The sequence below is a fragment of the Myodes glareolus genome, chromosome 11, assembly GCF_982192425.1.
Source record: "Myodes glareolus chromosome 11, mMyoGla1.1, whole genome shotgun sequence".
Classification (NCBI taxonomy): Eukaryota; Metazoa; Chordata; class Mammalia; order Rodentia; family Cricetidae; genus Myodes; species Myodes glareolus.
The window spans coordinates 25,319,372-25,343,265 of NC_142036.1; the positions used below are offsets into that span (position 1 = coordinate 25,319,372).

The 23,894-nt window shown below is 39.0% G+C and overlaps 1 protein-coding gene and 1 pseudogene across 3 annotated transcripts in view; one reads left to right on the plus strand and one right to left on the minus strand.

Moving 5' to 3' along the window:
* Window positions 1-23,894, plus strand: part of Trip11 (thyroid hormone receptor interactor 11) — a 77,774-nt gene that overhangs the window by 32,365 nt on the left and 21,515 nt on the right. For 2 of the 3 annotated variants that reach the window (XM_048449465.3, XM_048449463.3), the window contains exons 12-16: window positions 2,054-2,194; window positions 3,042-3,235; window positions 9,666-9,829; window positions 11,828-11,931; window positions 16,655-16,754. In XM_048449465.3, the coding sequence (XP_048305422.3) occupies window positions 2,054-2,194; window positions 3,042-3,235; window positions 9,666-9,829; window positions 11,828-11,931; window positions 16,655-16,754 (703 nt within the window). The remainder of the gene's footprint in view (window positions 1-2,053; window positions 2,195-3,041; window positions 3,236-9,665; window positions 9,830-11,827; window positions 11,932-16,654; window positions 16,755-23,894) is intronic. The other variant, XM_087911565.1, reaches the window with a different exon arrangement.
* Window positions 14,894-16,539, minus strand: LOC148120464 (large ribosomal subunit protein eL28 pseudogene; annotated as a pseudogene).

The following is a 23,894-nucleotide window of genomic DNA, read 5'->3' on the forward strand; positions in this document are numbered from 1 at the left end:
ATAAACTAAATAATTTTAAATGATTTTCCTTATGTAATTTAAGGGTGTCTTTGCTTAACCTATACTGGTTTAGTAGCTTTGGTCCAAAATCAGAAATGGTCCAAAATCTGAAATCTGAGACTTTTTGATCACCAGCCTGATGATGTGCCACCCCACAGAGTTTGTATTTTATTACCACCTCTCTTCCATGTTGCTCCTGAACTTGAGGTGTGGAAGTTATGTTGTGATCAACTAATTGGGGTAGGCACCTCACAGTCAATTGTTCTCTTTTATTTTGACCAGTTGTGAATTTATATACTTGTCTCTATCCATTGCAAAAATAATCTTCTTTGAGGGGTGAAATTGACAGCTACCTGTGGGTCTAAGGATAAATTTTAGAATGGACTTAGAAATTACATTGGCTTAGTAGTGTGGGAGTAGTAAGCGCTCTTTGAGGGCTATGACTCCCTAGCCACGAACAGTTGTCTAGGTTTACACTACCAGGAATGATCCCCTTTACATAGCAGGCCATAAGTCCTATTAGACAGCTGTCAGTTACTCCCAACATATATCCCATTGGTGATATCTTAGCGGGCTGGTCCCTCTTGTCCATACCTTTGCAGATGGGTAGGAGTATTAATTGCTTTTCTCCTTATGCCTCTTGCATCCACCTTTAGACACTTTGAGAGCCTAGTGCTCAAGGAAGAGACTTCCAGGTCAGTGCCAATTCAGTTCCTCCAGTCCTATGTCCAAAGTGTGTGGTGTCTTCAGCAGTGGGTTTATCTTCAAGTTCTGGAAGGCAACCAAGTGCCATGTCAGTGCTGTTTGGGGTCTCCTGGACCCTCTTGACCAATAATTCAAAGGAAGCTGTCCAACACGTAGTACTGTGGTTTTTGTAGGGTAGGCAGTTGCTCTTGTAGGGGACATTGTAGTATAACTCCAAATAGTATGACTTCCTTTAAACTGTACGTATGCATATACATATACATCCATATATATATATATATAAAGTAAACAAAGTAATATTTCTCTGTAGTGTTTTCAAATGCATTTAGTGTTGTTTCTTTATTTCCTCCTTCTCTCTTCTGTGTTATACTCCCAAGGTATAAGTCTTCCCTGATTTTTCTCATTTTCCCCTTCATATCTCCTATGTCCTACTATCTTAAAATGTTTCTTTCCTTTTTCTGTATTTTGTTTTTTAAGTACTAGTGATTGAAACTTTGGCCTCTTCAAATGTGCTAGGCAAGTCCTCTACCAATAAGATAGATTCCTAGACCTCTTGAAAATGTGTGTGTGTGTGTATGTGTGTGTGTGTGTGTAAGTGTAAGAGGGAAATTCTTGAGATAGAGTCTTATGTAATTCTGGCTTGTCTAGAGCTTACTATGCAGACCAGGATGGCCTTAAACTCACAGAGATCCAGTGGCCTCTGATGGAATTAAAAGCATGTACCACCACACCTGGCTCTCTTTAAAACATTTTTTATTTGCTTGTTTGTTTAATATTCTTTTTAAATTTTTAAATATTTTTATTCATTTTACATACCAACCACAGTTCCCCTTCCCTTTCCTCCTCCTGCTCCCCTCACTCCCACCTACTCCTCAGAAAGAGTAAGGCCTCCAATGGGGAGTCAACAAAGCCTAGCATATCAAGTTGAAGCAGCACCAAGCCTCTTTAAAACGTTTCTAATAAATGTTTCCTTTAGTACAGCTTTGGGTTTATAGATGAGTTGTAGAGATTGTGACAAGAATTTTCATCTGCCTCACACACAGTTTTTCTTATTGGTCCTGTCTTATGTATTTCAGGAGTTATTAAGATGATGAACCAACATTGCAGCAGTGCAAGTTCATGCTTATTGAACCTTCCAGTTCTCACCATGTGTCCTTCTGGTGCAGGGCTGTGTAGGATACCACATTAGATGTCATGTCTCCTTAAACTCCTTCAGATCGTCTTTCTCAGGACATTTTTGGATTTCATTGATGCTATTATTAACTATATTTTAAGATTATATAATGAAGAAAATGTCATTTTGAAAAATGTATTATTCTTTAAAGCTAAAATTGTTTCTTTCCAAAAGGGCAAGGCTGGGGAGTTAAATCAACTTTTAAATGCAGTTAAATCAATGCAGGAGAAGACAGTTACATTCCAGCAGGAGAGAGACCAAGTTATGCTGGCCCTGAAACAGAAGCAAATGGAAAACAGTACCCTACAGAGTGAGGTATTGCCCTGTATTGGACAGTGACACCTGCTGTCTGTTTAGTGACTGTTATTTAAGGCAAATGATTAGCTTGTGATTTTTCTCTTCCTCTGATGTGTTGTAGTGGGGCACACTATAATTTAGGTTTTTAAAAAATATTTATTTATTTATTATGTATATAATACTCTGTCTGTGTGTATGCCTGCAGGCCAGAAGAGGGCACCAGACCCCATTACAGATGGTTATGAGCCACCATGTGGTTGCTAGGAATAGAACTCAGGACCTTTGGAAGAGCAGGCAATGCTCTTAGCCTCTGAGCCATCTCTCCAGCCCCTATAATTTAGTTTTTGAAAGATTAACTGTGATACATACCTTGTGTATCAGAAAATTATCTCACTTTATGAGATTTACTAAAAAGTTACTCTGCCATAAGAGCCCATTACTTCTGTATTCTGTTTGTTACAACCGTGCAGATGAGACTTTACAAATGTAAAGCTCCCATTTGAATCTTTTAAAATGTAGTTCGGAGAGAAGTTTTCCTGGTAAATGTGAGACATTAGTATATAAATATATTGTTTTATATGTAATACATAATGTAATTGATATTTGTAATAAACCAAAACCAGTTATACTGGTTATAACTAAGTAAAACATGTTATTTATATAGTTAATTAAAATATATTATAATTAAAAAGAATTATTTAAAATAAATGTTATAATTAGCTATTATAGTTACATATTGGTACTTATGTATAATTAATATTAATATATTAATACATTTCCATAATATGGAATAATTTGATGATATAAGTGTTTTATGGGAATGGACATTGCATGAAAGAAAAGTAAAGAAAGGTCCTCTCCCTAGGTTCAACACTTACGTGACAAAGAGTCCCGGTTAAACCAGGAGCTCCAGAGATTGCGTGACCACCTCTTAGAGTCCGAAGATTCTTATACACGGGAAGCTTTGGCTGCAGAAGACAGAGAGACCAAACTAAGGAAGAAAGTGGCAATGTTGGAAGAAAAGCTAGTATCATCTTCGAATGCGATGGAAAATGCGAGGTAAATTTTTGTTTTTCTTTTTGCACAACTTTTAATTGGTCACTTGTTGAGCGTCGTGCTCAGTAAACGTTTTGCTTATATTGGTTCAAATTTATTTTCACGAAAGTTATTGTCTCCATTTTATAGTTGCAGAATCTGAGGATAAAGTGGTGTAAATACTTGATCAAGAGAGGCACACATGAGGATCTAGCTCTCAGACTTCCTGCTGTTTAGCTACGCCCCTCCCCACACTTAATGTCACTTGTCATTTTAGGGGACTGTCCTGAGATGTTGGCAGGTCTTACTGGTTCTGTCCAGTCCTGCAGGAGCTAATTTAATTTATCTGGCATTACTTTTCAGCAGGTTATTAAAAGCTGACAGCATGTGGATGTTAGAGGTGAAAGTGTAGAGCAAGTGGCAGGTCGGAGACCTGGCCCAGCTTGAGGAACCACCCTGTGGCTTATTAGAAGTTTCGAGTGACTGAGTCCCTTCTTAAATACTTTACATTTTCATTTTCTCAGTAGAAAGATTTTATTCTTAGTACTTGGTTTTGATTCGAGACAGGGTCTCATTAACTCACTAGCCTCTAATTTGAAATCCTCCTGCCTCTGTTGCCTAAGCGCTAGGATTACTGGTATACATAACTGCACCCTACAAGAATATTACATTTTAGAAAATCACACAAGCTAAAAAGACAGAAAGTAGAGCTCCATTCACCCAAAATCATCCTTTGTACCATTTTACATCTTTGTACTATATTTTGTCTTTTAAGAGCAAAAATGAGATCATATAATTGCTACTGTTTTGTAACCTTTTTTAAGCACTTAGTAATATGTCGTTATACAATAAAATGTATATTTCTACAGCAATTTTTATGACTGCACAGTATACCATTAATTTATTTACTGAACACTTAGAGCATTTTTTTTAAATTTATGTGTACCATGCGCATGCAGGTACCTATGTAGACGCCCCAAGAGGGCATTGATTCTCATTGGAGCTGGATTGTGAGCTACCTGATGGGGCTGCTAGGAATCAAACTTGGGTCCTCTGGAAGAGCTGAAAGCATTCTTAATCACTGAGCCATTTCTCTAGCCCTAGAGTGTTTTAACTTTTGAATATACCTAAGAATATTGCCATAAAACCTGAAAATATACTCTGTGTTGATGTTAGAATATTTCCTTAGTGTAAATATTGAAAAAAGGAACTTGTAGGTTAAGGAGCATGGTAAAACTTTTGAGATTGTGCTGTTAATGAACTTACAGGAAAATTATGACTATTTGTTGGTTATTTTACACTTTTGGCTTTTTTGAGGTGGGGTGGCACCACCTAGTTCCCAAATAAATCACACACAGGGTCTTATTCTTATAAATGTCTGGCCTTAGCTTGGCTCATTTCTTGCCAGCTTTTCTTAAATTATCCATCTACCCTTTGCCTCTGGACTTTTTTGTTTTCTTCTGTATATCTTACTTTCACTCTTACTCTGTGGCTGGCCCCTTCTTTTCTCACGCCTTCTTTTCCTCCCAGATTTCTCCTATTTATTCTCTCTGCCTGCCAGCCCCACGTAACCTTTCTCCTGCCTTGCTATTGGTTTCTCAACTCTTTATTAGACTGTAGTAAGAGAGCTGGCTTGTTGGGGTTTCTGTCCCTCCCAGTACCCCAACAGCTGGCAAGCAACAAAGAAAATCACACACAAGACTCCATAAGGTTATAAACTGATTGGCCCATTAGGTCAGGCTTCTTGTCAACTCTTATAACTTATATTAACCCATTATTCTCATCTATGTTAGCCATAATGGCTCCGTACCTTTTCTCAACTGGGCAAGTTACATGCTGCCTCTTTGGTGGTCTGCGCAGGAGTGGCAGAGGAACCTCTCTGCTTCCCAGAATTCTCCTGTTCTCATTGTATCACCTCTACTTCCTGTCTGGTTTTCCCGCCTATACTGCCTGCCTGGCCAATCAGTGTTTTATTAAAATATGATTGACAGAATACAGACAATTCTCCCACATCATTTCCCTCTTTTTTTTTTTTTTAAACAAAGAAAAATACCCATAGTCCATTTGTTGGGAATGTGGGCGTAGTATTTCAGGCTACTTCCTGCTGGTTGGGGGCGCTGATGATCTTATGGGGACCTAAAGAAAATTTAGAGTTATAATAAAGTCATGACTAGAGTATCCTGTGAGTCTCGATCATCTCAGGCAGCAGTCTTGGATCAGTTCTGGATGTAGACCTCTGTCATCTGGGCCATCTGTTCCTATCGGAGATTTTTCAGGTGGCCTTCCTTGGTCAAAGGTGATTATTCTTAACTCCGAATAAATCCAGAGTCTCTCGTTTTCTGTGGAAACAAAAGCAAAATCTCTTCTCCAAAGTAACATACCTTTTGACTTCAGTTTTGAAGCCAAGGTATTTTCAAAATTCCTATCTTGGGTTAGTTCAGCAGCATTTATAAACAAAAGTCTTTTAGCAGTTGTTGCTCCTTCCTCAGCAATCAAACAATTTAAAGAGAGCATAAAAGCATACAGTATGAAGATTCTCTGTGCATTTTCCATCTTTATGTGGCTTTATTTTAACCTCTATTTCTTTTATTTTTACTTTTACTTTTTGAGACAGGATCTTTGTATATCTTTGTCCTGGAATAACACTGTAGACCAGGCTGTCTTTGAACTCAGAGATCCTCCTGTCTCTGCCTCCCCAGTGCTGGGATTAAAGGTGTATGCTACCACACCTTGAACTCACAGAGATCTGTCTCTGTCTCCCAGGCATTGGGATTAAAGGTGTGTACTACCACACCTTGAGGTCACAGAGGTCAATCTACCTCTACCCCTTGAAGTCACAGAGGTCAATATGCCTCTGCCTCCCAGGCATTGGGATTAAAGGTGTGTACCACCACACCCAACTACTCTCTTTCTTTCCTTTTAACTTTAAGAACTTTAACTTTTAGCCTGCATATACACACTGTAAACCATTTAGAGGTTTTCTTCCTCTTTGAATCTCTCTTTACTGTATATTTTTCTTTTTCTGACCACATGAGCCTTTAATTTACAAAACAATTCGGAAAGCCGTGGCTTTGACGGCTAGATCCTTAGCTTTCCAGCCTCTGCAGAGGTACTGGCTGTAGCCATTTTTGTTGCCACAACTCTATGGCGTTTCAAAGTCCTTGCTAGCAAGTAAGCTGGAGCATTCTGCTCACAGACCACACTCAGTCGGACTGCCTGCCTGAAAGAGTCAGAGATTGCCCTGACAGGACAGTCAAGAAAGTCGGCATTTTAAAACAGCGCAGCTTTTTTCCTGCTATGGCTGAAAACCGAAAAGCATACGTTCAGCTTTTGATAAACACCATTTAAGTGTTTCGTGGCAGGACCTCTTAATGAGCTGCAAGGTTTTGCAGCTAAAGCTGAGTCAGGAAGCCTCTCTTATATGAGAGCCTTGCTTGCCTCTAGCAAGCAAAGTAGACCCGAAAAATTGCTGCTACCAAGAAACCATGCATAATGCTGTTATTTTGTTCTAGAATTACTTCCCAAGCTGTCTCAGGCTTTATGTGGATACAGTTGTCCACACGTTGGCGCCATTTGTAACATGTGGGCCGGCTTGTTGGGGTTTCTGTCCTGCCCAGTACTCCATAGCCGGCAAGCCCAAAGAAAATCACACACAAGACTCCATAAGATTATAAACTGATTGGCCCATTAGGTCAGGCTTCTTGTCAACTCTTATAACTTATATTAACCCATTATTCTCATCTATGTTAGCCATAATGGCTCCGTACCTTTTCTCAACTGGGCAAGTTACATGCTGCCTTTTGGTGGTCTGCGCAGGAGTGGCAGAGGAACCTCTCTGCTTCCCAGAATTCTCCTGTTCTCATTGTATCACCTCTACTTCCTGTCTGGTTTTCCCGCCTATACTGCCTGCCTGGCCAATCAGTGTTTTATTAAAATATGATTGACAGAATACAGACAATTCTCCCACATCATTAGACTATCAGGTGTTTTAGACAGACAAAATAACACAGCTTCACACAGTTAAACAAATGCATCATAAAAGAATGCAACACATCTTTGCATCATTAAAACAAATATTCCATAGTATAAACAAATGTAACACATCTTAAAATAATATTCTACAACAACTATATTTCTAAATTCCATATTACATTTTCCCCTCCTTTTACTGTGTACAGTGCTCGGGGTGATATGAGGAGACAGTAGATAGTTCTGTCTTCAAAGAGGTTGTAAGTAGAGACAGCACTAAAAGTGATTTCCTTTCCCCTACTTACATAGTATGTTATTGTGCTTTCTGATTTAGATGAGAAAGCTTGTTTAATGTGGAAATAAAAACCACGAGTGGTCGTTTGTACATTTCTTTTATTACATTGCCAGAAATGCCCAAACGCCCTCACGTCTCTGTCCTTCCCTATAACTTCTGAGATAAGCAGCCTCAAGTAGAGCTTTGGCCTTCTCTGACCAAGAAGTATTACTCATTTCCCAGGACTGTTTTCCTATTTCTTTCCCCCCTACTCTTTCTTTTCATGTTGACTGAAGGACGGACCTGACTTTCTTAAGTGTTTTTTTTTTTGTGACTCTCACGTATTTTTCAAATTATGTTGTCTTCACAAAGGATTATTATTTAGTGCCCCATCCCTTATTTCTAAACCCAAACCTTGTAGTAATGCCTTTTTCTGAACTGTATAGAGCTTTGAGTCTTTGATGACCCTTATATTTACTTTTAGTAATTGTTGCATGTCTTAATAACTAATTGTTGCATGTCTTAACCTCTCTCATATCAAAGAAAGTGTAAGTTTGCCTATATCTAAAAATGATGTTTCATCTTTTATCCTTCCCATTACATATCTTAAACATATACTAATAGTAAATATTTGTCATATGAGTAAATCCAATCTATAGGCCATATTTAGATCCTTTAACAAAGTAATGCCTACTGTCTGTTAGCTGAGTATTTTAAAAGCTCGTTTATCCTTAGAGTCATACTTTGATTTGCTAACCAATCATCGAAATGAATAAATCCCAGGAACATTTGGGGACAGTTTAGGTCTTAGTTTACCTCTGTTTCCACAAGAGGGTGCTGTTGGGTAAAATATCTTCCAATTTGAGTTGCTTTTAATTGGCTTTATTAGTTACTCTTAAGTAGGGGTTAACTGGATATTAAATACAATAAAGACCATTGTGATATTCTGATAATAACCTTTGTTCATCAGATTCACTCAAAGATGATATATAAACCAGGCCAAGTGTGGTAGTGCATGCCCCTAATCCCTGTAATGCCTTTAAGCACTTTCTAGGCAGATGGATCTTTAAGAGCTTGAGGCCAGCCTGGTGTACTTAGTGAGTTACAGGCCAGTCAGGGGCTACATGGTGAAACCATGACTCAAAAAATAATATAAATAAATAGGTAAACAAACAAGCAAACAAATAAATAAACAAAATAAGATGTAAGCCTGAATAGGTGCTATGATGTTAGTATTGCCAGTATGACAGGAGATTTAGAATCCAGCAGACAAATCCTTGACCATCCCTGTAAATTATCCAGAGAGGCTGATTTAGCTGAGAAGACCATCTCAACTGTGGGCAGCAACTGCCTATGATCTGAGGTCCTGGACGGGATAGAAAGGAGAATGCAAGCTAAACACAATCACACATTGCTGACTGCCTTTTGACTGTGGATGCAGTATGGCCAGCAGCCATACTGAACTCTTTACAAAAGTCTTTACAAGGGGCTGGAGAGATGGCTCAGAGGTTAAGAGCATTGCCTGCTCTTCCAAAGTCCTGAGTTCAATTCCCAGCAACCACATGGTGGATCACAACCATCTGTAATGAGGTCTGGTGCCCTCTTCTGGCCTGCAAGCTTACATGCAGACAGAATGTTGTATACATAATAAGTAAATAAAGTATTTTTTTTTTAAAAAAAAAAGTCTTTACAAGAGTCTTTACAAAAACTCTTGCCACTGTGACTTTTCTGCCATGATGGACTATACCCGCAGACTGAGCCAAATAAGCTCTCTTAAATTGCTTCTTGTCATATATTTGGTCACAGTAAGGAGAAAAGCAACAAATACAGTTGCTGCATAAATAAATCTCTTAGGGAATCTCTAGATTCATATTTAGAGAAATGATAGGGCTTCCATATGTGTGTGTAATGTAGACAAAAGAAAGTTAATAGAAAAAGATAAGCAATCAGAGCAACTTGTCAGTGGGATGACCATCAGAAAGTTCTGGGCTCACCATGATTCCTTGTGTGAGGTGCAGAAAGGTGTCATTAGACTCCATGCCTTATTAGGAATGCAGAGAAACTTTTGTTTGTTTTGCTACATACTCACTAAATACCTTGCAATCTAACTGGAATTTAAATGTATTAAGATGTAAGGAGAGTATTTTTTTTGTTTGTTTGTTAAATTACTTAAGTAGATGAAGCAGTTTGCTTGTATTCTTTTATTTGAAGTCATCAAGCCAGTGTGCAAGTAGAATCATTGCAAGAACAATTGAGCACGGTCTCCAAGCAGAGGGATGAGACTGCCCTGCAGCTTTCTGTCTCTCAGGAACAAGTAAAGCAGTATGCTATGTCACTAGCCAATCTGCAGATGGTTCTCGAACACTTCCAACAAGGTATGTTACTTACTTGGCTGATGTCTTAGTAAAGAAAAATTTTGGTTATGGTAATTTTGCCTTATTTGAATATGAAGTTAGGGTCACCACCACCAAGTAAATTCACACTTGTTTTATGACTAAAGCTATTTTGATTTTTAAAGAAAGTTTAATATGTTATTACTAATTAAGGTAGAAAGTTGAGGAGTATAACTATTTTTTGTTGTTTTTGCTCTTTTGAGACAGGGTTTCTCCGAGTAACCCTGGCTATCCTGGAATGCTCTCTGTAGATCAGGCTGGCCTCAAACTCATAGAGATCTGCCTGCTTCTGCCTCTGCCTCCTGAGTGCTGGGATTAAAGACATGTGCCACTGCCATCCAACTATTTTAAAAAATATTTTATGTATTTATTTTATGTGTATTGATGTTTTGCCTGCACATCTGTCTGTATGAGGGTGCTGGATCCCTGGAACTGGAGTTTACAGACGTTTGTAAGCTGTCATAGGTGCTAGGAATTGATCCTGTGTTCTTTGGAAGAGCAGCCAGGCACTTAACTGCTGAGCCAAAAGTTGAGGATTTAGAAAGGTAAATAAAATGAAGGAGAATCAAGTGAAAAAGATTATTCAGGGCTGCTGAATTGACTCAGTGAACAGGTGTTTGCTGCTAAGTATGAGGACCTGAGTTCCCCAGAACCCACATGGTGGCAGGAGAGGACCCATTCTTGCAAGTTCTCCTGACCTCCACACGCACACTGTTGTCCAAGTGCACTCAGACATGCAATCAAATAAATAAATAAATAAATGAATGAATAAATAAATAAATAAGGGGCTGGATGTGGTGACAACACCATGAATACCCAAACTAGGGTGACAAAGGCAGGCCGGTCTCTGTGAGTTTGAGACAAGCCTGATCTACATAATGAGTTCTAGGACAGCCAGGGTATGTAGAGAAGACCCTGACTCAAAAATTTCAAAAACCAGCTAGGCCGTGGTGGCGCATGCCTTTAATCCCAACACTTGGAGGCAGAGGTAGGCTGATCTCTGTGAGTTCAAGGCCAACCTGGTCTATAAGAGCTGGTTCCTGGACAGGCTCCAAAGCTATACAGAAATCCTGTCTTGAAATACCCCCTCCCAAAAAGAAAAAATTCAAAAGCAGAGAAAGAGAGGGAATGTAAAAGAAGCGCATACAAGAGGAGAATGACACTCTTAGAATGATTAGGTTTGAGATGCTAGAGTTTGAAGCCCCTTTTAAGTGTTAATGATTGTAATTACTAACCTTTGAAATACTAGCTTGTTCTTGGCTGTTCATTTGTGCTTTGAGGTGGCTACATTTTCTATTCCAAATGGAAAAGTACTGTTTTAGAGACACTCAGACAGAACATTTTTATGCTAAGAAAAAAGTTTGCTTTGTCACATTCTCCCTGCCATCATTAGGTTTACTCACTTTAAATCACTGACGCATCAATTTGTTGACTCAGTACATCTGGTAATTATTAATTGGGTTAACTGTTAGTTTGATAGGGGGGATAGAGGATATTTTTGTGCCTAAGAAAATCTTTAAATTTGTAATTGCGTGACCCCTTAGGACTGTCCATCTAGTTGAAATCCAATATATGATTTCTAGGTGGGTAGTTCACACCTTTAATCATAGCATTCCGGAGGCAAAGGTAGGCTGATCTCTGAGTTACATATCAGTCAGGGCTACAGAGTGGGACTGAAGAATTAAAAGACTATTTTTAATGTAATCGCTAGACTGACTCTGAGAACAAGGGCGTCGACAAAGAGGCTGTAGAGAGTGTTGCTAAAGGGGAGTCAGAATGGGGCCATCACATGGGGAGAAGAGCCTGGGAGGCTCCCGGCTCCTGGTGTCAGTGCCACTTGATATGTCTTAGTGAGACATTTGTACTTCCCGTTTCGAGATGTTTAAATGTTTTGTTTTTAATTATTAGAAGCCCAAGTGATGAAAATTCCAACTTCATACACTGTTGGAAAATATTACTGTAACTTTCCTTTGTTCTCAGAGGAAAAAGCTATGTATTCTGCGGAATTAGAAAAGCAAAACCAGATCTTAGCTGAATGGAAGAAGAAAGCAGAGACTCTGGAAGGAAAAGTGTTATCCCTGCAGGTAGGCAAAATGCTTTCTTTTGAGAGCCATGTCTTGGAAATATTCGCATTAATTTACTATTTAATGTTTGAGTGATTGTATCCAGCCTTCTACTGGATGTAACAATGAACTGTCAGGCTCAGCATCTCTCAGGTGACGTAAGTGAACGTGAGATAAAAGGAACTTTAAATGCTTTAGCATACCTCAGTATCTTGGGGACTCTGCAAAATGAAAACTAATTCATCCACAAGATTAAGTTGAATTTTTCTCTTTTGAGTAAAATACTTTGTATACTGTGTTTGTTATGTATTAATATTATATATTATCTTGTTCCCTCCCTTATTACTGATTCTAGCAATTTGAGCGAGTTTGTTTTGTTTTTGTTTTTTGGGTCAGGGTTTCATTTTGTAGCCCAGACTGTACTTGAGCTCTCAGTAATTGGTTCTTGCCTCAGCCTTCCAGATGCCAATTACAGGAGTGAATCACCATGCTCAGTCTTTTCTTTTAAAGCCTCTTGAATTTTTTTCCTCATTATTTTTTATTTTATATATAAAAGTCATATGGAAGGTATGGGTGAAATCAGCTCTGCTGCAGAGATATGACACCAAAGTGACTTCTGTTGCCTGAGATTTCTCTACTGCTCAATCCCACAGTCATTCAGCCCCAAAGAAACACACAGAGGTCTACATTAATTATAAACTGGTTGGCCTATTAGCTCAAGATTCTTATTAACTCTTATATCCTTCATTAACCCTTAATTCTTGTCTGTGTTACCCACGTGGCTTGGTACCTTTTATCAGCGAGGCAGTCTCATCTTATCATCTTACTTCCTCTGTGACGACTGCAGACTGTGTCTTTTCTCTTCACAGCATTCTCCTGTTCTTGTTGCCCTGCCTCCACTTCCTGCCTGGCTACTGGCCAATCAGCATTTTATTAAACCAATACAACTGACAAATCTTTCATTGTCCCACAGCACTTCCTTCCTCCCCCTCCCCAAAACAAGACCTCTGAATCTAATCTCCTTTGTTTAGCTTTTTACCTGCCCATTATCCATAACGACTTGTAACTAACACTCTAAACAAAGACAAACATCCATAATCCATTTTTGGGGAATGTGGGTATAGTTTTCTAGGCTACTTCCTGCTGATTGGGAATGCTGATCTTATGGGACCTAAAGAAAATTTAGAATTATGATCATGTCCTAACTGGAGTATTCTGTGAGGCTTGATCATCTTTCCAGCAGTCTTGAAACTGTTCTGGATGTGGAACTTAGATATCTGGGTCATCCACTCCTATTGGATATTTCTCAGGGGGTCTTCTTTGGTCAAGCCTGCTTTTCTTAACTCAGAATGAATCCACAGCTTCTCATTTCCTGTGGAAAATAATTTTGTTAGTTGATGGTTCTGGAGACTGGGAACTCCAATATTGAGGGACTTTTATCTCACAAGGGCCTTCTTGTTGCATCATCCCATTGTAGAACTAAAGAGATGCAGCAGGAGGGGCCTGAACTTGTCCTTCTTATAAGGACCCACTCCTGCAGCAGTGGCATTCATTCTTCCTGAAGGGCAGTGCTCTAGTGACCCAAACACCTTCCATAGGCCCTGCTTTCCTATGTTCCATTTACCTTATTAAAGTTATCAGTGTATCTACAAAGGTGTATTTTATTTTGTTTTGTTTTTGAGACAGGGTTCTCTATGTAGTACTTGATTTCCTAGAGCTCAATTTGTAGACCAGGCATCAAACTCTCAGAGATCATACTTTTAATTGCATCCAGTGGTATCAGAATATCTTGTCTATTAGATTCTTAAAGTAGGAGTCTGGACTTTTTTTTTTTAACAAAACTAGTTTTTTTTTCTTAATTTAAAATATAATTTATCAATTTTAGAAAAACAAAGTATGCAAGAAGAAACTTAAGAAGTTAATAAAGATAAAAGGTGAATAAATGAAATAAAATCCAAACAAATATCAAAACAACAAAATATAAGTGCTAATGTTCAAAGAGGCTTGTTTTTCTTTACTGACTTTGTAGAGGTCTGGGACTGGGTGCAATGGTGGACTACTTGCATAGCACCTGTAATACCCTGGGTTCCACTCCCAGCACAGCAAACCTACTGTGTACATATAAACACTATGAAGTGTGCTTTGGGTTTTTTCTTTAATGTTTAGATTTTTTAAAAAATTATTTAAAATTTTTTAATACCAAATTTAGATTTATAGATTTGGAATAATATATTTCTATTTAATTTTTTTTTGTTTCAGACCCAATCAGAGTTCAAACCCTAGAAAGCAGAATCAATAAGGAGTGTATGTGTCCATACATTAATGTATATAATATGTAGACACCCATGTACATGATTACAGGAAATTGCTCATGATTGGTTGAGTTTGGAGGGCTGGCAGTCAAGATGGGACAACCACATCAAAGGCCTGACTGGAACTCACAGGCATAAGACAGAGCTTTTGAGTTTAGGCAGTTAGGGCCGTCACAGCTGGAGGGAGTTCTGTGAGCATAGAAAGAAGCTGCTGTCCATCAAAGGGATTTTGTCATTTTGGGGGAAGCCTAGTCTCTGCCTTTAAGAATTTTTGATTGATCCAGCTACACATCTTCAGATTACTCAGGGAATGAGCTTTCCTTAAGTGCTTGACACACGCTTGCAAAATGCCCTTCATAGTGACTGATGAATAACTGTAACCTATCCAAGGTAACACACCAGACAAGTCTCAGACCAAAACTGTGGCCTGGAATTTACATGAGTAAATTCTTCAGGATAACCAAGAAAATTCGAACAAAGAAAAGCTGTGAGGAAGGGCTGTATCAGAATAGAGCCAGTACAATATGGTCTAGATCAGTGGGACAAAGGAGTAATCCAGAGGCAGAGCCCAGAATATATTTGAGAATTTAAAATGAAATGGATTTGAACTGTTTTTTATTTTTGTTTTTGAAAAAGTCAGTGGATTCTTTATTGCTTCTGGGTTGTGGGGCTCAGGAGTTCTTGGTGGTGCGGGTTGGCTTTCTTTTCACCATCCCAGGCTTCTGGCTTCACAGAATGGCACTGGCCCAGCGGATGACCCTTTGCCCACATCAGGGCAGTACTTGTTTTTGCAGATCCTGTGCTTGTTGCTGCTGAGTGTGCCCGTGCATTCTTGTTGGTGGTTGTCCTTATGTAAGAAGTAGCTGGTTTTCGATGACCATATCTGTGTTTCATGACTACAAGACCTCTGTCTTGTGGTGAACTAGCTTGTAGTGGAAAAAGTTGCAGGATTTGAGATTATTGGTTGGTGCTGTACATTTGGTCATTCCTCTTGATCAGGAATCTGGAGCACTTTTGCAGGACTATTCATTACGGAAGCATGGACAAGGGAGCAGCTCCTCCCCCGATGGTGGCCAGAGATGGAAAGACCCAGATCTGAACTATTTTTAACTCAAGGAGAAAGAAAATTTTCTAAAATGATATTGGATGGGCAGTGGACATATTTCTATAAGTTCAAGGCCTGTTTGGTCTGTGTAGGGTGTTCCAGGCCAAGTAGGGCTACATCTTAAAACTCTTTATCAAAGTAAACACAAAAATTAAAAATGAGTGATATTGGCAAACTGTCCATACACACAAAATTAAGTTGCATTGCATCTTACACCATATATAGAAATAAATTCTAGTTATACCAAAACAAGAATCCTTACCTGGTAGGAGTCTTGGCTTCTGAGAGTAATTTTTGTTTTGTTTTTAGACAGGATCTTGCTGTACTCAGGGTGGCAGAACACTCCTGCATCTAGAGTACAGGCCTATGCTACCACATCTGGATATGAGAATGCTTGCTTTTGATGGTGTAGAGACTGGGTGGCTCTTCTGACATTTAATAGGTTAGGAATTGTCAAAATATATTCATTGAGAAATGCTATATTAAAAATTTAAATACAGATAACAAACTCTTACAATAAATTCTAGACTGTGTACAGTCTAGTTAGGAGGATCTTAATCAAGATTAAACTCAAGAAGCTTTAAGAGTAAAGGAAAACCTCTTTGTGTATCACTAAAAAGGAGTTAAAAGCTAGTCAGTAGACCAATGAATGACCTCATTTTCATTGCCCAGAGAGCAAAGAATTCCTGTCTAACTGTCCAAGGTGCTCACACAAACTGATAATGAGACAGTGCAGGAGAAATACACAAACAGTATGCCATGAGGTTTTCATATAAGAGTAGATCTAGCTGTTGTAGAAACAGAACAAAGATGTGCAATGATAGTTATAATGAAACATCCCATTATATATGTTAGCTTACAAAGATTTAAAAGAATAAAACATTTGTTACTGTATTTCTTGAGGCTTTTTTTTTTTTTTTTGGTTTCCAGACAGGGTTTTTCTGAGTAACAGTATTAGCTATCCTTGAACTAGCTCTTGTAACTCACAGAGATCCACCTACCTCTGCCTCCTGAGTGCTGGGATTAAAGGTGTAAGCCATCACTGACTGCTTCTTGACTATTTATGTCTTTTTAATTTTTTTATCTTATTATTTTTACTTTAATTTTTTTTGTTATGTTATTTTTTTAGTAACAGCTTTCCTTAGTTTCTCTAAAAGGGCAGTGATGCATTGTAAAAGAGTATGAGGTCGGTAGGTTGTACAGACCTGCCATGATCACAGAGGTGCACTGTCATCACTGGCCGAGCTGTTGACGATGCTCAAGTGTCTTCCAGCCCTGTAGTTTGCATACTACTTTTTAATAACCTCCTTTTCCCCTTTACTCCCAGGAACGTTTGGATGAAGCAAATGCTGCTTTGGATTCGGCCTCAAGACTGACAGAACAGTTAGATCTAAAAGAGGAACAAATTGAAGAACTTAAAAAGCAAAGTAGGTCTTTTTTTCTTTGTTTTCTGCAACAGTGCTTATGTTGAATCAAGTGTGGTCTTCTGCCATTCATTGGCACAGCTGAGTAAGGCTAATGATATGTGACTTCCACTTCCTATTCCCATGTGCAGTTTGCTTCTGTTTGAGTCTAAATCTAATGAAACCAGTCATTAGGATAGCCCTGGCTGTCTGGTTACTTCTAGATATCGAGCTATGAGTGTATTTTGGTTGTTGCTCTGTTGATCAAGGAGACTGATTTGACAGATGCAATTTTTATGGTTTTGTCTTCTTCTGATAGTTCATGCTACACCCAAAGCCTTCTGATCTGCTAGAGAGGGCATATTCTCAAGTAAAAATACTGGGCCACTGTTTGTGACGTGAATGGCTGAGTGTAACTTACTAGATTTTCGTGGTTGTGGACGGGCTTTACACCAGGCACTCAGTGTATTTGAGTTTGGTGCTTGTAAAGTGTCTGATGATTCTGTCAGTTCTCTAAGCTGATCTCCTGTACTTAGGATTATCTTTGAACCTCACAGGTTAGTTCACAGTGCTGTGCTGAGCCTAACAGCCAACAGTGGTAGCATATCATTAAATTTACTCTCTCATTTAGGAGTAGCCAGGGACTTGAAGTTCCTCTGGGGCTGTGTTTAATCGGTAATGATTTGAAGTGATTGGGCAGGTTGTAATGGAGCCTAGGAATGCATTAGTTGTAGATGTCTCTGTTCTCACAGCAGTTCTCATGTGTCACAAAATAGAAGTTAGAAAGTACACGTAGAAGTAGATGGAACAAAGATGCTGTTAAAACAGGAACAGTGACATGGATACTTAGCACATAAGCCCACAAGAACCACTGGCCCATAGGTACAACCTAAATAACCTGGCCTAGACCAGGGGATCCCAAGTGGACACAGCAAAATAGTAATAGATGCAAGGGAGGTGGCATCACTGGGATAACTTCACTCCGAGACTTCATTCTGAGATTTTGTTTCATGAGAATGGATCAGCATAGGAGCTCTGAATCTCAAGTATGCCTGGAAATAGGCAGCAAGGAACCAGCACCTAGTGAGAATCTGTAATAGGCAGTTGACCTAACATAGACTAGAGTGCTTAGTCATTTCTTCACTCATTTGCCATTTATGACAACTGTAAGTGTGCAGCGTCAGTCTGCTTTTATAGACACAGAAACTGAGCTTTCCTCGCAGATCTCTGTATTTGTACCAAAGCTTTGATCTTTCCATGTTCTGTATTCCTGTGTTTATAAAATGTCCGACTTGTCTTTTGTTCTCTGTGGCTCCCTTAGAGATACAGTGGCACCCTCTATACTGAACTCTCACTGTTGAAATGGCTTCTTTAATGAGAACTGTGTATTGGGAACACAATCTAATTAGATAGAAAGCCAGTGCAACTACATTAGTTGGAAGACATGGTGAACCAAAAAGAACACTGAGCAGCAAAGGGTTAACTATGGTGCCATGTCTTAGAGCTGAGCTAGATCAGTGGAAGGAAAAAAGGTGAGTTCTGAACTACATCATTGAGCTCTGACAGCCTGATGCTGTGTGCCCTGATGTCTACGGCCACATATCCTTTTAGACAGTCACCTAAGTCATTTCAGTAGGCCATGGTCAGATGTGAGACTTAACTGCAGTATTTGGTGTTTGCCCAGGCCCCTAGTTAAACTTCTAGGAGTAGAAATAATTCCATTTTTCTTCACTGTAGCTGTCAGGGCAGGTCGCCTGGGTTCTTATTTGTGTAAAAAACATAATTGATATTCACTATTAGTAAGTAGGAACTTTGGGCTCGTTCTAGGGAGTAAGTATTAGACAGAAAGCGCTGCTTACTTCAGCTTGTACACCTGTTATTTGGAAAGGCTGAGGGAACTAGTGTGGCACAGACAGGAAGGGGAACACTGAGATGGTTGTTATGTCTTCAAATCATCCTTGCCTTTTACAGCTTCTCCTAATAGTGTTTCTCTTACACTACCTAAGTGCTTAGTGGCACGTTTATATCTCTAAACACAAATGCAATTTTATTTTCTCAATGCTATATTTTTGATTTGATAATACAAGTAAATTCTTGATTGGCTTACTTATTTCAAAAAGCATCCCTGTATATTTTTATAAGTCATTAAGTACTTTACATGTTGATTGATGTTGTAATACTGTATTTTATTTTTAACACAAAAGTTGGCCAGACAACGAAAATTTTTGCCAGGAGAAACAATTTTGAAAAAGACAAATTGGTTTTTGTTGCAAGAAAATACACAGACTTGAATTGTAAAGGCAAAGTATTGTTTTTTTTTTTTTCTAAGCCTCTGTAGACTAGCGGTTAGTTGATCTGCTGTTTCAACATTTAGACAATATTAGGAAATTTACTTTAAAAAGTGGTGTTTTATTCAGAATGGTAGATTATATCACTACTACCAAGATATGATTCAGTCTGTCCAAACATAAGGAAAGCGTGGTTACATATGACCCCAGTATTAAAGCAGTACAGCCTGGATGACGTCAGTCCCTCTGAGAGTATGTGATTGTTAATGTCAGGTACATGCAACCATGCTTATGAACTGAGGGCATTTATGGGTCCTTTATGAGAAACATAAAGACAGATGCCTGGTGCTTTACTGGTCAGTAAGCACCTAATAAAGACCAGCTGCTTGACTTCACGTTGGCTGCTGTGTAGAACACTAGACAGGCCCCTTTTTAAGAAGCAAAGGAAATGGCACGTGACGAACATCATAAGGTAGTAATTTAAGACAGTTGTGCACAGCAGTGGCCTTAAGCGGTGTATTTAGTTCTCTTGTTAAGGGATAGAGACTTGAAGAAAGTATTAAGCCACTAGTAGGTTTTTACCTAGCAAGTGTGAAAACTATTTAAACCATAGGAACTAGTTAAGCTAACTCATTCCTCCAACACGAGAAACCCTAGCATCCTGTAGATGCTCTGTTTTAATAGGCAGTGTTGACTGGTAGAGGAGTTACTGTTGTCCTTCCTTTTAGAGATTAGTCTTTCAGCATTTCACCTGGAACACTCTTAACAGTTGCAGAAACTCCTTTCCCATGCTGCCCTGCTCTTTTTAGTAAGTGCACCACCTGTCTATGAACTGAGTAGGATGGTATCTTTATTCTTAGTTCATCAGAGTTGAGGATTCCTGTGGACTTGTTATTGATGAGAAAATAACATCTGTGTAAACCTAGTACAGCTGAGACATTAAAAGATGCATACATTGTCATGTATGTAGGTGCGTGTTTTCCTTTCTCCATTTCCTTAATTGCTCTTTCTTCATTTCCTTAATTGCTTTCAAACTTCTTCTTAAATGCAAATTAAATTGAAATAAAAAGTATGATAGTTTTTGATTTGGTAATTAATACTAAAAATCATTGAGTTTTGTGGTATGCAAAGAAAAGTGAGTTTTCGTAGGCAGTAGAAATTTAATCCTAGCACGAGGAACATCTTTTGCTCTACCTGGCCAGTTTATCCCTATGTTTTCAGTGCTTTATTTTGGTTTTTGGTTTTTCAAGACAAGGTTTCTCTGTAACAGCCCTAGCTGTCCTGGAACTTGCTTTGTGGACCAGGCTGGCCTCGAACTTACTGAGATCTGCCTGCCTCTGCCTCCTGAGTGCTAGGATTAAAGGTGTGTGCCACCACTGCCTGGCATCTTCACTGTTTTCTGTGCTGGGGATGGAACCCAATGTCTTGTGCATGCTGGGAAAGTCAGCTGTATCCCAAGTCCTATACTTGTAACTGAAAGGCTTTTGTAACTAATTTTTAAAAATTTTCCCTCAGAATATTTTAGAAAGGCTAGAAGTACATATAAAATGAGCAGTAACAGTCGCTGTGCTAGATGAGGCATAAAACATGTTTTAAAGCCACAGATACAAAAGGAGCTTAAAATGTTTCACAAGGAACTACCTTTACAATGCTGAGTGTGCCTGAGTTATTATTTTAAATAAAGACATTCCATTTTCCAGGACGTGATTTATACAAGAAAACATATAATGTCCTGTTGAACATAAGCCAAATACATTCCCAGACGCTTTGTTGCCCAAATCTTGTGAAAGAGTTCTTTATAGATGTTTTTGGCAGAAGTGACGGTTTTAGAGGAAACATATAAGAAGTACCAAATGCAATTTTCTGGATTGCCGTAAATGGTTAAAAGTTATTTGTAATAGTATAAACATCTGGGTATGCTAGACAATGCCAACATTTAAATTAAAGGAAAAAGTGTATTAGGTAAATAAGCTATTTTGTATTTCTAGTTACATTTTAAATGTGTTTGATATTTGATACTAATATCTAACTGAACAATGTTTTAAAAGTTGTAATTGAAAACTAATTTCTATAAGCAGAAAGGAGAAATTATATACTGATGAGAATATTTTATGTACTTTTTCTCCTTTTTTTGAGTAATGGCTGAGTTGTTCAGTATGTAATTTATTTTCTTCATCTTTCCTAGAAAACACCAGTCATTCGTTCATTGTTTTATCAAGTAGTCATTGTTTATGTTCTGAGTATCAAGCACTAAAAGGCCTTGGGATAAACAGGTGACAGAGGTCTCCCTCAGGAGGGCGACAGGCAGGAAATGGAAGAGGACCTGTATTCAAGTACATGCAGGGAATTGTTTAGAAGAATCAGAAGTGGTGGACAACTACAAGAACAGAGCAGGGGGCACATGTCTACTCACAGCTGTCAAGTTAGACAGAATCCCAGCAGGGAGTGCGAGGTGAGTCCACCCCTGGCTGAGGAGCAATTGGTACCTGATAGCACCTGTGGAGAAGAGTCATTGGTTTTTCTTTACTAGTTCAGTCCCTTAGCAGTGAGTAACTGTGACCAAATGAAAGACATACATTCAAAAATACATGCATTGGGTGGGTTATAAATACAGTGGCACAGATATAGTGCAAAAATTTTTTTTTCAATTAAAAAGGGAAAAAAACATACAAAGTTGGATGGGAGAGAAGGGGAAGTGGATCTGGAGGATTCCACATTGTAAAATAAAGCACACTGAACAAAATTATCCAGAAATAATAAAAAAAAATTAAAATAAATTGTTTTGAAAGAGTTGTCCGTTCTACTTGGTAATAGTGGTATGGGAAGGTAAGCAAAGTTAAGAGTGACTTGACTTTTCTTAAGTGATGGATATGTACAGGCTAAGTAGATTGGTAGCTAGGGAAAATCTTTCCAGACAGAGGGAGGGATTCACATGAAATGAGGTGGCATACTCTGAAAATGTTGAAATAGTGGCATGCATGTGATTGTGTGGTATGGTGTGGTGGGTTGGTTGGTATGCAGGACTGGGAAGGTGGAGTGGAAGTGATTAGCTGTGTAGGAAAAGGAAGCTTAGTCATGAATCACAAGCAGGTCATCAACTGTTAATACCAAAATAGCAAGGGAGACGGACACAAGTGGGTCCACCCTGTTGACTTTACAGTTTGACATCGTAATCACACTGGGGAGAACAGTATGATTGGTTTACCTTCCCTCCAATCTCCCAAAATAATCTTGTCGTGTTTTAAGTAAGGTAATAGTTTTATGTTAGGCTGCATTTATAGCTACTCCTGGCCACAGATTGGACAGGTCTGGTAAAAGCTGGTGAATTGAAATGTTTCTTTTATGGGCGGTGGAGTCTTAGCTCAACCCCATCATTTCTGCACAGGCTTGTGAGCTAAGTGCTGAAGATGTTAGGTCTTGCAAGGGATGGTGAAATCTGGATTTTCATATAATAGGCCCTGGCTTGCTTGCTAGAGCTTTGTAAAGGCCCTGTGTGGTAGGTTCAAGTATGTTGTTTACCTTATTGCACTGCTTGGTTTTTGTAGGTGTTAATTTTGTTGCTGCTTACCACTCTGTTTCCGTGGTTTTGGGCTCTGCCCTTTCCTAGTGGCTGTATTATCTGTAACTTTTCTACATTTCCTTTTTCTAAAAGGAAAGTAAATAGTCTTTCCTTTTAGAAAAATACTAAGCTTTATAAAGTAGCAACGAAAATAAAGGCATTTAGTAAGAACAAAACCCCTGTGTGGGCAGGGCAGGTCCCTCCTTGGGGGATGCCATCCATGGAGATTTGCAGTAGGAAATGAGGTCTAGAAAACCTTCTATTCTCGGAGGGTTTGACACAGTAGTAACATTAACTAACTGGAAAAAGCATTACAGCTTTCCTTTTTAATGATAAATTTAAGTCTTCTTTTGGGATATGTCTTGTCTATGCAAAACTTTTTTTATAAAGTATATACTCTATAAGGATGCTTTAAAAACTTTCTGTATGGAAACTGTAAGTTATCTGAATCGATAATGAAAGGTTGAGGGGAACTAAGAGAGAGGGAAAGGATATTTGATTTGCTATCATTAAAAATATTATATAGCCGGGTGATGGTGGCACATGCCTTTAATCTCAGCACTCTGTAGGCAGAGGCAGGAGGATATCTATGAATTCGAGGCCAGGGCTGGTCTACTAGAGCTGGTTCCAGGACAGCCAGAACTGTTACACAGAGAAACCCTATCTCAAAAACCAAACAAACAAAAATGTTATTATGTGCTTGGGGGATAGAGAGAAGGCTCAGTTGATAAAGTGCTTATCCTGTGAACATGAGGACCTGAGTTCAATCACCACACCCACGTCAAAGCCAGGCATGCTGGCTCACCTGTAATGGCAGTGCTGGGGAGGTCCTGGCAAAAGGACCTCTGAGTCAGACCTCAGCTCTGGCAGAAGGACTTCTGATGGCCAGTCAGTGTAGTATGAGGGGGCCGGCTTGTTGGGGTTTCCATTCCTGCCCAGTACCACACAGCCGGCAACTCCCAAGGAAAATCACACACAGGACTCCATAAGGTTATAAACTGATTGGCCCATTAGGTCAGGCTACTTATTAGTTCTTATATCTTATATTAACCCATTGCTCTCATCTATGTTAGCACATGGCTCCGTACCTTTCTCAGCTGGGCAGGTTACATGCTGCCTCTTCGGTGATCTGTGCAGGAGTGGCCGAGGGAGTTTCTTCCTCCCTAGCCTTAACCTATTCTCATTGCCCCGCCTCTACTTCCTGTCTGGTTGACCCACCTATACTTCCTGCCTGGCCAATCAGCGTTTTATTAAAATACATGATTGACAGAATACAGACAATTCTCCCGCACCATTTCCCTCTTTTTTTTTTTTTTT